The 17,918-nt window shown below is 37.3% G+C and overlaps 1 protein-coding gene across 4 annotated transcripts in view; it reads right to left on the bottom strand.

Annotated features, from left to right (window-relative positions):
* The window catches only part of DYNC2H1 (dynein cytoplasmic 2 heavy chain 1), a 388,044-nt gene that overhangs the window by 344,316 nt on the left and 25,810 nt on the right, over window positions 1-17,918 (bottom strand). For all 4 annotated transcript variants that reach the window (XM_032167257.2, XM_032167258.2, XM_058446233.1 and 1 more), the window contains exons 13-18: window positions 17,767-17,862; window positions 12,753-12,905; window positions 12,044-12,142; window positions 10,837-10,976; window positions 10,523-10,751; window positions 3,065-3,192 (exon numbers count right to left, since the gene is read on the bottom strand). In XM_032167257.2, the coding sequence (XP_032023148.1) occupies window positions 3,065-3,192; window positions 10,523-10,751; window positions 10,837-10,976; window positions 12,044-12,142; window positions 12,753-12,905; window positions 17,767-17,862 (845 nt within the window). The remainder of the gene's footprint in view (window positions 1-3,064; window positions 3,193-10,522; window positions 10,752-10,836; window positions 10,977-12,043; window positions 12,143-12,752; window positions 12,906-17,766; window positions 17,863-17,918) is intronic.

Below are 17,918 nucleotides of genomic sequence, written 5' to 3'. Positions count from 1 at the left end.
ATCAGAAAACAAGTATAAAGTTTTTAAATGAGTAATTATTTCCATTGTACCCCAATGCAAATTGTAACGGCCTAAGCAAAGAGAAGCTCATCCAGACTCAGTTATCTGAGGGAAATCTCATATTTATCTTAAATTATACAAAGTTAAAACAAATCTGAAAACTTTGGTCGAAAAGGTTATTTGGAAAGCTATTTGCCTTTCTTAAAGCATAGAGCCAGGTGAGATCCTTAAGAGGCAAATTATATGTTTTAATTACATACCATTTTATTTGAAAATATAATTTTCTTTTAAAGTTTTACTTATTTATTCTCAATCACCTACTAGCTGGAGAAGTTTAAACTACAGTTCTTAACAACCAAAAGCTATATATAACAGCCAATTTTCTTGACACACGAAGTTATAAAATTTCTGAAATCCTGACACATAAAGACTCATGATTTATGATACTTGACACATGAAGATAAGTGATTTTGGAAAACCCAAAAGATTATATTATGCTGTATTTTGCTAATGAATTAACACAAAGTGATCTAATTACAGCAAAGAAGTTTTACTCACTAACTACAGAGTGCTGTGGACAAGGCTAACATCTTTCATTTGAAAATATTCACAATATGAAACTGAGATGCTGTTCAACCAGAGATAGAAGTGGAAGATGACTCATGATATATCAAAGATGCATATTCAAAAATGATTTTCTTATGATACTATCTAAAACACATCATTAGAATACAGCTTTTCTAATCTTACAGCATATTTCCAAAAAGTACCAATAAAATAAATGTGTGTGTTTGTATGTGCATATGTGTGTATTCACTTAGATGAACATATGCTAATCTGTTAGCAAGAAATGACAAAATGAAAAATACAGTGTGGGATAGGCATTGTTGTTTTTATTTTTTTTTTCTTTTGGCAAGGATCATAAATAAGAAAGCTATCTATAGTAAGGGACAAAAAAATAGTAGAGGTAGCAGTAGAGGTTCTTATGCAGTCAGATGACAGCATTAAGTCAAAGAAGATGGGCAAGATTGGGATCAAAGGCAAGGCCCAATAGAGAAGAAAAAACCCCATGTGCAAGCACTACAAAAGCGCTATCTTTTCTTTTCCTTACTTTAAACTAATGTTAATGGTACTACCAGTATCCAAATCACCCACGCTCAAACCCTCAAGTCATTTGTCTCTTCCTATTCCTAATCCCTCATCTTCCTCCAATAAATAAAACTTAATTCCTCATACTATTTCCTCCTCCTCATTTTGAGTTCCAACAAGATAATTCAATTAATTATTATGGCCGGGCGTGGTGGTTCATGCCTATAATCCCAGCACTCTGGGAGGCCAAGTTGGGCAGATCACCTGAGGTGAAGAGTTGGAGACCAGCCTGGCCAACATAATGAAACCCCACCTCTACTAAAATACGAAAAATTAGCCGGGCGTGGTGGCACGTGCCTGTAGTCCCAGCTACTCGGGAGGCTGAGGCAGGGGAATCACTTAAACCCACGAAGTGGAGGTTGCAGTGAGCAGATATGCCACTACACTCCAGCCTGGGTGACGCAGCAAGACTCTGTCTCAAAAAAATAATAATAATTATCATTATTATTACTGGTCTTCTAGATGACCGACAGACTAGCCAGTCTGCCTCCAGGATCTCTTTATCCCACCATATATCTGTGTTTCCAGATTAAATTTCCTAATGAACAGCTTTGGTACTGACACACTCCTGTTTAGAACCCTTTAAAAGCTAATCATCCCAAAATGAATAAAATCTAAATTCTCTATTTTTGAATGTAAGACTCCCAGATCTGTACCTTATCGATACCTTTCCAGGATCATCTCCCTCTAGTCCCTAATAAAACATTAATTCTAATAACATTTCCAATTAACCAACTTCATATTTTCAGCACACAATTCCTTTTGCTAAGAGGTTCTTTTTCACCCTCCCATTTTCATTTGCACCTGTCAAAATCCTAGTTCAAGTGTTACTATCCTAACAAAGATTTTCCTTGATTTTGCCCCAGACAGAGGGGATGTCATCATCCTCTGAATCCCCATAGTTTTAGTTCAGTTTTAATATGGAATATAGACTATTCCACCTGATATTAATAACAATTAAAAGTAACTAACATTTATTGAAAATATACCCTGTGACAGTTACTTATATGGAAACACTTATCTCAAAACACTATGAGATTAATAACTATTGTTGCTAATATTTTAAAGCTAAAGAAATTTAGGTTCACAATTTCAACGACTGTCAGTCATACAGCTGGTAACAGCTGCCTAACTCCAGAGCCCACTTACTTAACCACTGTGTGTACTTGACTTAATCATCAAATATATTTGTCTTACTGCACTACCAGAGAATAAGCAATTCATCTTACGTCCTCTGTCTTCTTCCTCTTTGTACTTCTCAAGCACAAAGTTTTGCATTTCATAAATGCTTACTAAGTATTTACTGAAAGAATGAAAACATAAATTAATAAAAGTTACATTATCCTTTACAGGTGATATATGCATGATTACACAAGGCCTTTCATGGAACTTACTGCTAAGAGTGGTTCTAGTGGTGAGTATTTCAGATACAAGGAGACAATATTCTCAAGCAGCTGAGTTGCCCCTCAGAGGCTTTTGTATACATTTAGGGCAATATCTAGATGCAGCACTATGTTGTGTGCCTTCCAGGACATCTTGAAAGGAAGAAGAGCAGTACAAAAGCAGAGTGAAAGGGCACTGGCTTTATATTCTCTAGTATGCTCTCACCAGTAGCTTCTAACCATACAGAGATTGTGCCAATGCATATCAAACATAGCTCTTCTGACCAGATGAAGATAGAAGCCTCTTTCTTCAGTCTGTTTTACCTAAATAGGTCTCCACCAGCAGAGCTTCTAGAAGGAAAACTTGTTTTATTATCTGTAATGCCCTACCTAGATGATACTCAAGTGTCATAGCTGAGATCTGGAGGAGGCAAGAAGCTGATCTGACTTCAATGCCACTAAGTAAAGAGCTCCCTTACTGTCCATGTCAAAAAATTATTATGGTACGTAAGTACTACATTAACCTCCAATACCTTGGAAGTCGTTCTACTTCTTTGCCTTTTATTTTTAACGCTTTAAAATTTTTCTCCCAATCATGTACAGTAAAAAGATGCTTTTCCACCAGAGCTTCCATATCAACTTGCCCAATTACAATCCATTCCTATTTAAAGAAAGAAAAAATGTATTATTAAAGACATAGAACCAATACGTTAACATATAATAGAATAGGATCCAACTATTAAAACCAATAAAAAGAGGAAAATATGAGGTATTCAAGTGTCAATTTAGGTAATATAAGCATTACTGCAAAGCCTAAAGAATAAAAAGAAAAAAGATTTAATATGCAAATGCAGTGATCATAAACTTTTAAAGAAAATTATATAAACCCTCTATTTAGATTCTCTTCTCAAATTAAATATATACAAAATTTCAAAGGTGGAATCACTTCTACAAAACCAAGAGTCACTACAGGCTACAAATCTGAAAGTGTCCAGATTCATCCTAGAAATCTAAGACACAGAAGTACTGCAGTCGCAGTTAAGAAACTGGTCAAATTTTCAGTCATATGTCTCAGGATCAATACAAATGAGAAATACAATTAGTTTACACTTAAAGTTAGTTGGGATGATATACTTAAACAGAAATAAGCTGTTAAATTGCCCTGATTTCAGTAACATTTGAGGGCTTCAGAAGAAGAATTCAAATTGACACAACAGAACCATATCACATCCTAAACTGACACATTTTCTTTTTTTCTTGAGATGGAGTCTTGCTCTGCCACCCAGCCTGGAGTACAGTGGTGCGATCTAAGCTCACTGAAACCTCCACCTCCCTGGTTTAAGTGATTCTCCTACTTCAGCCTCCATAGTAGTTGGGATTACAGGTGCTCACCACCACACCCGGATGATTTTTGTATTTTAATAAAGATGATGTTTCACCATGTTGACCAGGCTGGTTTCAAACTCCTGACCTCAAGTGCTCCATTAGCCTCAGCCTCCCAAAGTGCTGGGATTACAGGCATGAGCCACCATGCCCAACCCACCAAGATGACACAACAATTTTAAAAAATAAAAAGCAAAAAAAAAAAGTTTCTCAATTGTCACAAAATAGTCAAAGACAAAAAAAAAAAAAAAAAAAAACTTTCCCAAAGACGGCCGAATAGGAACAGCTCCAGTCTACAGCTCCCAGGGTGAGCAACACAGAAGACTGGTGATTTCTGCATTTCCATTTAAGGTACTGGGTTCATCTCACTAGGGAGTGCCAGAAGGTGGGTGCAGGACAGCAGGTGCAGAGCACCATGCATGAGCCGAAGGAGGGCGAGGCATTGCCTCACTCGGGAAGTGCGAGGGGTGAGGGAGTTCCCTTTCCTAGTCAAAGAAAGGAGTGACAGATGGCGCCTGGAAAATCAGGTCACTCCCACCCTAATACTGCGCTTTTCCAACGGGCTTAAAAAACGGCACACCAGGAGATGATATCCCACACCTGGCTCGGAGGTTCCTATGCCCACGAAGTCTCGCTGATTGCTAGCACAGCAGTCTGAGATCAAACTGCAAGGCGGCAGCCAGGCTGGGGTAGAGGCGCCCGCCATTGCCCAGGCTTGCTTAGGTAAACAAAGCAGCCAGGGAGCTCGAACTGGGTGGAGCCCACCACAGCTCAAAGAGGGCTGCCTGCCTCCGTAGGCTCCACCTCTGGGGGCAGGGCACAGACAAACGAAAAGACAGCAGTAACCTCTGCAGAATTCAATGTCCCTGTCTGACAGCTTTGAAGAGAGTGGTGGTTCTCCCAGCATGCAGCTGGAGACATCAGAACGGGCAGACTGCCTCAAATGGGTCCCTGACCCCTGACCCCCGAGCAGCCTAACTGGGAGGCACCCCCAAGTAGGGGCAGACTGACACCTCACACGGCCTGGTACTCCTCTGAGACAAAACTTCCAGAGGAACGATCAGGCAGCCGCATTCGCAGTGCACAAAAATCCACTGTTCTGCAGCCTCCGCTGCTGAGACCCAGGCAAGCAGGGTCTGGAGTGGGCCTCTAGCAAACCCCAACAGACCTGAAACTGAGGGTCCTGTCTGTTAGAAGGAAAATTAACAAACAGAAAGGACATCCACACCAAAAACCCATCTGCACATCACCATCATCAAAGATCAAAAGTAGATAAAACCACAAAGATGGGGAAAAAACAGAGCAGAAAAACTGGAAATTCTAAAAAGCAGAGCGCCTCTCCTCCTCCAAAAGAACACAGTTCCTCACCAACAATGGAACAAAGCTGGACGGAGAATGACTTTGACGAGTTGAGAGAAGAAGGCTTCAGACGATCAAACTACTCCGAGCTACAGGAGGAAACTCAAACCAAAGGTAAAGAAGTTAAAAACTTTCAAAAAAATTTAGACAAATGTATTAACTAGAATAACCAATACAGAGAAGTGCTTAAAGGAGCTGATGGAGCGGAAAGCCAAGGCTCAAGAACTACGTGAAGAATGCAGAAGCCTCAGGAGACGATGCAATCAACTGGAAGAAAGGGTATCAGTGATGGAAGATGAAATGAATGAAATGAAGCAAGAAGGGAAGTTTAGAGAAAAAAGAATAAAAAGAAATGAACAAAGCCTCCAAGAAATATGGGACTATGTGAAAAGACCAAATCTATGTCTGATTGGTGCACCTGAAAGTGACAGGGAGAATGGAACCAAGCTGGAAAACGCTCTGCAGGATATCATCCAGGAGAACTTCCCCAATCTAGCAAGGCAGGTCAACATTCAGATTCAGGAAATACAGAGAACGCCACAAAGATACTCCTCGAGAAGAGCAACTCCAACACATATAATTGTAAGATTCACCAAATTTGAAATGAAGGAAAAAAATGTTAAGAGCAGCCAGAGAGAAAGGTTGTGTTACCCACAAAGGCAAGCCCATCAGACTAACAGCGGATCTCTCGGCAGAAACTCTACGAGCCAGAAAAGACTCGGGGCCAATATTCAACATTCTTAAAGAAAAGAATTTTCAACCCAGAATTTCACATCCAGCCAAACTAAGCTTCATAAGTGAAGGAGAAATAAAATACTTTACAGACAAGTAAATGCTGAGAGATTTTGTCACCACCAGGCCTACCCTAAAAGAGCTTCTGAAGGAAGCACTAAACATGGAAAGGAACAACTGGTACCAGCCACTGCAAAATCATGCCAAATTGTAAAGATCATCAAGGCTAGGAAGAAACTGCATCAACAAACAGGCAAAATAAACAGCTAACATCATAATGACAGGATCAAACTCTCACATAACAATATTAACTTTAAATGTAAATGGACTAAATGCTCCAATTAAAAGACACAGACTGGCAAATTGGATAAAGAGTCAAGACCCATCAGTGTGCTGTATTCAGGAAACCCATCTCACGTGCAGAGACACACATAGGCTCAAAATAAAAGGATGGAGGAAGGTCTACCAAGCAAACGGAAAACAAAAAAAGGCAGGGGTTGCAATCCTAGTCACTGATAAAACAGACTTTAAACCAACAAAGATCAAAAGAGACAAAGATGGCCATTACATAATGGTAAAGGGATCAATTCAACAAGAAGAGCTAACTATCCTAAATACATATGCACCCAATACAGGAGCACCCAGATTGATAAAGCAAGTCCTGAGTGACCTACAAAGAGACTTAGACTCCCACACAATAATAATGGGAGACTTTAACACCCCACTGTCAACATTAGACAGATCAACGAGACAGAAAGTTAAAAAGGATACCCAGGAATTGAACTCAGCTCTGCACCAAGCAGACCTAATAGACATCTACAGAACTCTCCACCCCAAATCAACAGAATACACATTTTTTTCAGCACCAGACCACACCTATTCCAAAATTGACCACATAGTTGGAAATAAAGCTCTCCTCAGCAAACATAAAAGAACAGAAATTATAACAAACTGTCTCTCAGACCACAGTGCAATCAAACTAGAAGTCAGGATTAAGAAACTCACTCAAAACCGCTCAACTACATGGAAACTGGACAACCTGCTCCTGAATGACTACGGGGTACATAATGAAATGAAGGCAGAAATAAAGATGTTCTTGAAACCAACGAGAACAAAGACACAACATACCAGAATCTCTGGGACACATTCAAAGCAGTGTGTAGAGGGAAATTTATAGCACTAAATGCCCACAAGAGAAAGCAGGAAAGATCCAAAATTGACACCCTAACATCACAATTAAAAGAACTAGAAAAGCAAGAGCAAACACATTCAAAAGCTAGCAGAAGGCAAGAAATAACTAAAATCAGAGCAGAATTGAAGGAAATACAGACACAAAAAACCCTTCAAAAAATTAATGAATCCAGGAGCTGGTTTTTTGAAAAGATCAACAAAATTGATAGACCACTAGCAAGACTAATAAAGAAGAAAAGAGAGAAGAATCAAATAGATGCAACAAAAAATGAAAAAGGGGATATCACCATGGATCCCACAGAAATACAATCTACCATCAGAGAATACTACAAACACCTCTATGCAAATAAACTAGAAAATCTAGAAGAAATGGATAAATTCCTCGACAAATACACCCTCCCAAGACTAAACCAGGAAGAAGTTGAATCTCTGAATAGACCAATAACAGGTCCTGAAATTGTGGCAATAATCAATAGCTTACCAACCAAAAACAGTCCAGGACCTGATGGATTCACAGCCGAATTCTACCAGAAGTACAAGGAGGAACTGGTACCATTCCTTCTGAAACTATTCCAATCAATAGAAAAAGAGGGAATCCTCCCTAACACATTTTATGAAGCCAGCATCGTCCTGATACCAAAGCCTGGCAGAGACATAACCAAAAAAGAGAATTTCAGACCAATATCCTTGATGAACATTGATGCAAAAATCCTCAATAAAATACTGGCAAACCGAATCCAGCAGCACATCAAAAAGCTTATACACCATAATCAAGTGGGCTTCATCCCTGGGAGGCAAGGTTGGTTCAACATACACAAATCAATAAATGTAATCCAGCATACAAACAGAACCAAAGACAAAAACCACATGATTATCTCAATAGATGCAGAAAAGGCCTTTGACAAAATTCAACAACCCTTCATGCTAAAAACTCTCAATAAATTAGGTATTGATGGGATGTATCTCAAAATAATAAGAGCTATCTATGACAAACCCACAGCCAATATCATCCTGAATGGGCAAAAACTGGAAGCATTCCCTTTGAAAACTGGCACAAGACAGGGATGCCCTCTCTCACCACTCCTATTCAACATAGTGCTGGAAGTTCTGGCCAGGGCAATCAGGCAGGAGAAGGAAATAAAGGGTATTCGATTAGGAAAAGAGGAAGTCAAATTGTCCCTGTTTGCAGATGACATGATTGTATATCTAGAAAACCCCATCATCTGAGCTCAAAATCTCCTTAAGCTGATTAGCAACTTCAGCAAAGTCTCAGGATACAAAATCAATGTACAAAAATCACAACCATTGTTGTACACCAATCACAGACAAACAGAGAGCCAAATCATGAGTGAACTCCCATTCACAATTGCTTCAAAGAGAATAAAATACCTAGGAATCCAACTTACAAGGGATGTGAAGGACCTCTTCAAGGAGAACTACAAACCACTGCTCAATGAAATCAAAGAGGATACAAACAAATGGAAGAACATTCCATGCTCATGGGTTGGAAGAATCAATATCGTGAAAATGGCCATACTGCCCAAGGTAATTTATAGATTCAATGCCATCCCCATCAAGCTACCAATGACTTTCTTCACAGAATTGGAAAAAACTACTTTAAAGTTCATATGGAACCAAAAAAGAGCCCACATCGCCAAGTCAATCCTAAGCCGAAAGAACAAAGCTGGAGGCATCACGCTAACTGACTTCAAACTATACTACAAGGCTACAGTAACCAAAACAGCATGGTACTGGTACCACAACAGAGACATAGATCAATGGAACAGAACAGAGCCCTCAGAAATGATGCCGCATAGCTACAACTATCTGATCTTTGACAAACCTGACAAAAACAAGAAATGGGGAAAGGATTCCCTATTTAATAAATGGTGCTGGGAAAACTGGCTAGCCATATGTAGAAAGCTGAAACTGGATCCCTTCCTTACACCTTATACAAAAATTAATTCAAGATAGATTAAAGACTTACATGTTAGACCTAAAACCATTAAAATTCTACAAGAAAACCTAGGCATTACCATTCAGGACATAGGCATGGACAAGGACTTCATGTCTAAAACACCAAAAGCAATGGCAACAAAAGCCAAAATTGACAAATGGGATCTCATTAAACTAAAGAGCTTCTGCACAGCAAAAGAAACTACCATCAGAGTGAACAGGCAACCTACAGAATGGGAGAAAATTTTCACAACCTACTCATCTGACAAAGGGCTAATATCCAGAATCTACAATGAACTCAAACAAATTTACAAGAAAAAAACAAACAACTCCATCAAAAAGTGGGCGTAGGACATGAACAGACACTTTTCAAAAGAAGACATTTATGCAGCCAAAAAACACATGCAGAAATGCTCATCATCACTGGTCATCAGAGAAATGCAAATCAAAACCACAATGAGATACGATCTCACACCAGTTAGAATGGCCATCATTAAAAAGTCAGGAAACAACAGGTGCTGGAGAGGATGTGGAGAAATAGGAACACTTTTACACTGTTGGTGGGACTGTAAACTAGTTCAACCATTGTGGAAGTCAGTGTGGCGATTCCTCAGGGATCTCGAACTAGAAATACCATTTGGCCCAGCCATCCCATTACTGGGTATATACCCAAAGGACTATAAATCATGCTGCTATAAAGACACATGCACGCGTATGTTTATTGCAGCACTATTCACAATAGCAAAGACTTGGATCCAACCCAAATGTCCAACAACAATAGACTGGATTAAGAAAATGTGGCACATATACACCACGGAATACTATGCAGCCATAAAAAAGGATGAGTTCATGTCCTTTATAGGGACATGGATGAAACTGGAAATCATCATTCTCAGTAAACTATCACAAGGACAAAACCAAACACCGCATGTTCTCACTCATAGGTGGGAATTGAACAATGAGAACACATGGACACAGGAAGGGGAACATCACACTCCAGGGTCTGTTGTGGGGTGCGGGGCGTGGGGAGGGATAGCATTAGGAGATATACCTAATGGTAAATGACGAGTTAATGGGTGCAGCACACCAACATGGCACATGTATACATATGTAACAAACCTGCACATTGTGCACATGTACCCTAAAACTTAAAGTATTAAAAAAAAAAAAAAAGAAAACTTTCCCATAACTTTTTTCTCTTCTGCAGTATAAATCTAGGTTATATAACTATTCACAAATCCAGCTCTCTGCTTTGCCATATTTTAATGTTACGCCACACAAGATAAACTATTTATGTATATATCTAATGTAAATTCAATCAATCAGAAATAATTTTATGATGCAAGGATGGAACATTACATATTCTATACCTTATGTTGGTGTAAAACAGCTGACAATCTTCTAAACAGATCTTCTGCTTTGCTGAAAATCGTCAAAAATCCACTTGCATTTCTATCAATCATAATAGAAAAAATAGATTCATCTCCTGCCTCACCTACTCCCTTAAACTGATTTGGAATGCCGATGAATCTCTTCATTTCTCTATAATATTTAGCCCGGATTTCTTCAAAAGGGGGCCTGAATTGTAATCGTCCCTGTCTAAAAGTAAATAAATAACTTTAAAACATAAATTATTAGAAAATTATACAATGAACATTAAATTGGGGTTGAAAAAACATCTTACTTGTAAGTTAAGTCTATATTTATTTCTGGCAAATTCTCATTAAGTGCTTCTAAGCCCATCTGGTACTGATGCTCCAGAGCTTTGTACAGTTGATGATTCCAGTGTTGTTTCCATGCATGCATGTCACTTGCTTGGAATCCCTAATGTGTTACATTCACATTTTTAATTTAAAAATTAGGCAGTTGAATGGATTTTTCATTTAATACTTTCATGTCACATAATCCACAATTATAATCACAAAAATAAAACCAACTCATTTCAAATATGTGAAAACAGGTACATCCTTGTCACTCTCCATATAAGTTTATTTAGAGACAAATATGAAAATCTAATTTTCATACTTATAAATACTATTTTAAAAGATCAGCAAAATTTAAAAACGAAGCAAATACTAAATGACTTTCATATTTGGACTTTATTTTATGATGTAATACCACAAATACTGGTTTATTTTGTGAACTTCTTAGTCCTTTTTCAAAAATTCCCATCAAGTATAGCTCTTCTCTTCCCTTCCCACTTCTTACATAATGTAAATCTACTACACATTTTAAAACATATGAGATTTAAAATATTAGATTGCTCATAAGAATTTACATACTTTTTTGCTTCTATACAACCATAAATATATCCATTCTAGTACTTTTGCCTTTTCTTGAAGTTATAAAAACTGAAAAATATTAAATATATGTAAATGTGTGAGACATCTAACTCATATTCTGCTAAGATTCCATCACCATCTACTATGTAGCAGGCTTTGTGCTAGCCACCATGCATCAACTATTATATCAAAATATGAATAGAACTCAAATTTTACCTCCAAAAAGGAAAAAAATCTGAAATAAAATTATTTCAATCATTAGGATTCTACCTAAACTTAACTTTGTTTTTACAGCTATCACAATCACCTAGAAGAGAACTAACAAGTGATAGATATTTAAATACCAAGACAAAAATCTACAAATTCTGAATTGAGGAATTTGGCATTCCATAAGACACTACAGGAACTTATTTTTATATTTTTAAATGTAAATTGATTGTTCATATATGGTCTTTATATATAATTCAGTCAAAAATTATAAATATATTAGGTATTTATTAGTAAGATTTAAAGATAACTTTTATGAACTTCTCAGCAATTCATATATTGTACTTATATTCTGAAAAGGTCATATTTCAAAGTATACACACAAAATAAAACATACTCTACCTGGGCTTCTACAGTTGCTAAGCCAGTTCTCAATTCTTGTAATCCATCTTTCCAACGCTGTTGCTGCCGAAGCAGATCAATATTCATAAGAACAACCACCTATGAAAAATTAGAGCATACTAGTCTCAAAGTACTGCTGGAAAAATAGTAACTTATCAGTGGAGAAACCTGACAGATACCACCTTAACCAAGTGATCAAGTTTAACTTAATCTATACAAGACATATCAATACTTGACCAATGTACTGAGAAGGGCAAAACATCACTTCTGTGCTATTCCTGCCAAAATAAGATAGTCCCAATCTAATATGGGAAAACATCATATAAACCCAAATCAAGAGAGATTCTACATAATAACTGATCAGTACTCATCAAAGTCATGAAAAACAAGGAAAAGACTGAGGAGGGGGAGGCTACAGAGACTCAACAACTAAGTGCAGAGTTGGATTCTAGATTGTATCCTGGAAAAAAAAAAGAATGTTAGTGGAAAATTGTAAAATTCAAAACAGTCTGTTTCCTGGTTTTGATAACTACTCCGGTTATATAAGTTGTTAACAAGAATTTGGGCAAACAGGAATTGTGATTTCTCTGTACTATTTTTGTAACTTTAAGTCTCAAATTATTTCAAAATAAGTTTTTAAAAATTGTATCTTAATGACTTTTTAAATAATATCATTCATAGCTTATTCAATTTTATAAACAAAATATACCTTTTCACAAAATGTAGTGTGCCATTTTCTCAGTTTTCTATTTTCAGTGGCAAGCCGTTCAGCAGCATTTTGGAGTTTTTGGATATAGCCTTCTAATTCTTTAGGATTATCCCAAGTAATCTGTGATTTCCCTCCACTTCCTGTTTTTGAATTCTATGGTACAATAAATAACCTTTAGTATGTATAAGTATTTCTTTTTTCCAAAAGTTTCAATATTCTATATCAAAAGTTCGACTATCACCAACTCTGACCTGCAATAAAGAAAGCACATAATAATTTTCCATTTTATAAATGATAAGACAGTCTGGCAAAGATTGAGTCGCCCATTTCTTCCAGCTTCTCCCTTTTACAACTAAAAAGCCCTAGACATAACACAACAAACAAGGATAAGGTGACGGAAAGGAAGAATGAAGAAGGCAGACAGCCTAGAAACCTCAGGAATTAAGGCATGACAAACCTGGGTTTCCTTATTATCTCCTATACATCCAGGACAGGGCGCTGGAGAAGCTTCCAATCTGGAACCACTGACAGGCACAGACTAAAAAAGCTCCAGGAGAAGCCTATAAATGGCTAGGAAAACAGCCGCCTAACAACAGAAAATGTTTTTAGCAATACACATCCTATTGTAGCTTAACACCAAGGAGAAAATCACCCCTTTCTAATATTTCAGTGAGACTAAGTAGAAGCTGATCTTCCATCACCTACTTGGCAAAAGCATGCAGTGCTCCAATCCCCCTGACAAGGTAATATCATGAGGCTGAACAAGGAGCTGAGCTCCCACCCCCACTCACAGCGGTGTGACTCTGCCCTCCACTCCTCTCCTACTCCTCCCTAATGTCAACAGGGCCCAGTAGGGAGCTGAGCTTACACCCCAGCTTGGAGGCAACAAGGTGCCTCCAAGTTGGTGCCTCACTTTCACAACAAGGTATCAGTAAAGTAAAATGGAGCACTAAACTTCCATTCCAGTCATCTGCAATGAATTAGTGTACAAATGCTCCACTTTGGTAATGTAGGGCCCAGCAGGAAACTCAACACACACACACACACACACACACACACACACACACACACACTCCCAAGCCTCTCAGCAAAGAAACTGTTTTCTAAAATATAAAAATTAAATATTATACAGTGCATCATAATATCCAAAATGACCAGAATATAAGGGAAAATCACCTGTGATACCAAGAGCTAATAAAAAAACACAACTTGAATGAGAAAAGATAACAGATGTGAACACTGAAATGAATCTGATATAAGAATTATCTGGCCGGGCGCGGAGGCTCACGCTTGTAATCCCAGCACTTTGGGAGGCCGAGGCAGGCGGATCACGAGGTCAGGAGATCGAGACCACGGTGAAACCCCGTCTCTACTAAAAATACAAAAAAAATTAGCCGGGCGTAGTGGCGGGCGCCTGTAGTCCCAGCTACTCGGAGAGGCTGAGACAGGAGAATGGCGTGAACCCGGGAGGCGGAGCTTGCAGTGAGCCGAGAGCGCGCCACTGCACTCCAGCCTGGGCGACAGAGCGAGACTCCGTCTCAAAAAAAAAAAAAAAAAAAAAAAAAAGAATTATCTGACAAGGATTTTAAGGCAGCCATCATAAAAATGCTTCAATAGGCAGTTACAAATTCTCTTGAAACTAGTGAAAAACAGAATATCTCAAGAAATAATAGAATTATAAAAAAAAGAGATGGAATATATAGAACTGAAAAATACAATAACAGAAATGTAAACCTGGCTGGATGGACTCAATAGCAGAGTGGAGATGTTAGAGGATATAATCAGTACATTTGAGAAAAAATCAATAGAGTTTACCTAATTTGAACAACAAAGAGAACATAAAGGGAAAAATGAACAGAGGCTCTGAGACAAAAGAGTTAATATATATATTAGCTTCCGAGGATTTTATATATATACATACATGCTTCCTAAGCATTATATGTGTATTTATATAAATGCTTCCTAAAAAGAAGAAGAGAGAAAAACAATAAATTCAAAAAACAGTAACTGAAAACTTAACAAATTTGGCAAAAGACATAAACATACAGATTCAGGAAGCTGAGTAAACCCCAAACAGGATAAACTTAAAAAAGGATTGTATGCTTTCCTAGACAATAATTAAACTTCTGAAAACTAAAGACAAAGATTCTTTGAAATCTTGAATGGAGCCAAAGAGAAACAATGCATTATTCAGAAAGGAACACAATTCAAATGACAGTAATTTGTCAGCTGAAATCATGGATGCTGGCAGGACGTGGAAAATGTTTAAAGTGCTAAAAAAAAAAATGTCAAATATGCATTTTATATCTATTTAAAACATCCTTCAGGAATGAGGGGAAAGGAAAACAGGAAAACATTATCAGACAAAGGAAAGATAAGCAAATTTGTCATCAGCACACCTAATCTTAAACCATGGCTAAAGGAAGTTATTTCTTTAAAGAAGAAGAAAAAATAGAAGAAGAAAAGGAGCATAGAACTTGAGAAAAAAAAAAGAATACTGGGGAGACCATCCTGGCTAACACGGTGAAACCCCATCTCTACTAAAAAATACAAAAAAAATTAGCCAGGCATGGTGGTGGGCACCTGTAGTGCCAGCTACTCTGAGGCTGAGGCAGGAGAATGGGTGAACCCGGGAGACAGAGCTTGCAGAGAGCCGAGATTGCGCCACTGCACTCCAGCCTGGGCGACAGAGCTAGACTCCATCTCAAAAAAAAAAAAAGAATATTGGGATAAGTAAAAAATATAACTATATAGTAAACTATCCTTTTTGTCATGAGTTTCTTAAATCATATTTGATGATTGGGGAAAAATTATAACACCATCTGAAGTGGTTTCAATGTATGTAGGGAAAATATTTAAGACTAATATATAGAAGTAGAGAGACTGAAGAAACCTAAATAGAAGAAAAGTTTCTATACTTCACTTGAAGGGGTCAATGAAGGCATAGTAAGTCTCTGGAATATAGGAGATGCTCAACAAATAGCTGATGAATTAAAAAGTGTTTACTGAATAATTATTATATATCACTTACTGTTCTATTGCTTGAGAATATGAAAATAAATTACAGTCTAATTTTCTACAATATTGTAAGTAGAGCATCATACAGAACCTTAATGTTCTCTCTACACCTATCCTAGTTTTATAACCACTACAATGTCTCCTTTAACTTGTTAAATATATTTACTTCTCACAACACAATTTTACAAAATAAGTTTCCTCTTCAGAAATATCAACAGACTTTATTTTAAACAAATTTATTAGGGAAGAAAAAGTTGTAAGGACTTACAGATAAAATGATCTATACATTAGAGGGAAAAGGTCAAAAATAATAAAGTGTGATTCCATTTCCAAAACTATGCATATATTTTTTAAATATGCATACATTTTCAAAAATTTGCATAGAAAAATATTTGAAAGAATGGACACCAGACTTCTTAAAATGGTCATTTCTTGATGGCATGATTATACGACATCTCTTTTTGTTTACCTATGTTTTTAAACTTTGCATTATAAACTCATGTTAATCTCTGCCAACAAGAAAAAAAGTGCTTTTAATAACATCTATAATATGAATGATGTAACTTCTAGAATTATCAAGCTTGAGAACTAGCGTGCAGAAAAGAGTTAACATGGCAGGTCTGACTACCATCCTTCAAAAGACCTGCTTAAAAGATGTCCCTTAGCTGGCATTTGGGAACTTAGATTTTAGAATAGTTCCTACCACTCTGATAAGAGTAGCTCACTGTACCTAAATAATTTGGTTTATGCTGAATATTTGCTTTCCTTCTGAGAGTTTGGAATTTCAGTGCATACTAGGCAGAAAGTGTCTACGTGGCCATCCCCGATAAAAACCTAGGTTTTGAGTCTCTCATGATCTTCTCCAGTAACACGAAGTTTCACATGTGTTACAATTTGTTGCTGCAAAAAATAAGTACACCCTGGGATTCTACTGGGAGAGGACTCTTAGAAGTTTGTACCTGTTTTCTTGGGACTTCACCCCATCATGCACCTTTCCCTTTGCTGATTTTACTTTGTATGCATTCACCATAATAAATACTGCTATGAGTATGACCATACACTGAGTACTGTGGATCCTCTGAGCAAATCAAAGAATCTGGGGTGGTCCTGAGGATCCTGACACAACTAGTTATCCACTTTCAAATAGAAAAAAAATAAAATGGTATATACCTCTTCTGCTTATTTTTGTCAAACATTTCATGTCTATGAAGACTAAAAATACAGACTTCAAAAAGTTAGTAGTCACATCGTAACATTCAGTTTAAACACTATTATGGGTTTTCCTAATTTCTTTTTCTTTCTTTTTTTTTCTTTTTTTTTCAGATGGAGTCGCTCTGTCTCCCAGGCTAGAGTGCAGTGGCACGATCTCGACCCACTGCAACCTCCACCTCCTGGGTTCAAGCGATTCTCCTGCCTCAGCCTCCTGAGTAGCTGGGATTACAGGCACCCACCACCATGCCTGGCTAATTTTTTTGTATTTTTAGTTGAGAAGGGGTTTCACCGTGTTGGCCAGGCTGGTCTCAAACCCCTGATGTCAGGTGATCCATCCGCCTCGGCCTCGAAAGTGCTGGGATGACAGGCGTAAGCCACCACACCTGGGCTCCTAATTTCTTATATATGGACATTTAAATAACCACAAATAAAAAGGAAATAAATCTTACATTACAAAATTGGGAGGTGGTGGAAAAGGTCTAAGGAACCTTGTGTATAAGGACCTCAAACTTCAGAGGATAAATGAATATAACATCATACAAATCATTTTCTATCTATATCAATGCAATTGATCAAAATCAGTACCAAAATATATGAAATATTCTAACCACTTAAACCTACAGTTGGAAAAAATAATTTTACTTGTTAAGAGTGAAGGAAATCCCTGGAAGCAAAACAAAATCTAGGTCATTTGATATGTTAAGCTGAAGGGAGCAACAGAAAATTAAGAATTAAACACTTCACATGTAAAATCTAATTATAATAAAATTAAAAGCCCATTTACCTTAATTATCTGTTCAAATGCTAAAGCAGATTGTAACATCATCGGCCTCTGACTTTGAATCATTTGTTGATCAATAGAATTATAAAAATGTGCCACCTACAAAGTAAAAGTCCAATTAGTAATCATTAATAACTTCATTTTTAATTTTTTTA

Source organism: Hylobates moloch, unplaced genomic scaffold (genome assembly GCF_009828535.3).
Source record: "Hylobates moloch isolate HMO894 unplaced genomic scaffold, HMol_V3 SCAFFOLD_11, whole genome shotgun sequence".
Lineage (NCBI taxonomy): Eukaryota > Metazoa > Chordata > Mammalia > Primates > Hylobatidae > Hylobates > Hylobates moloch.
This window is presented reverse-complemented; position numbering and strand designations above follow the sequence as displayed.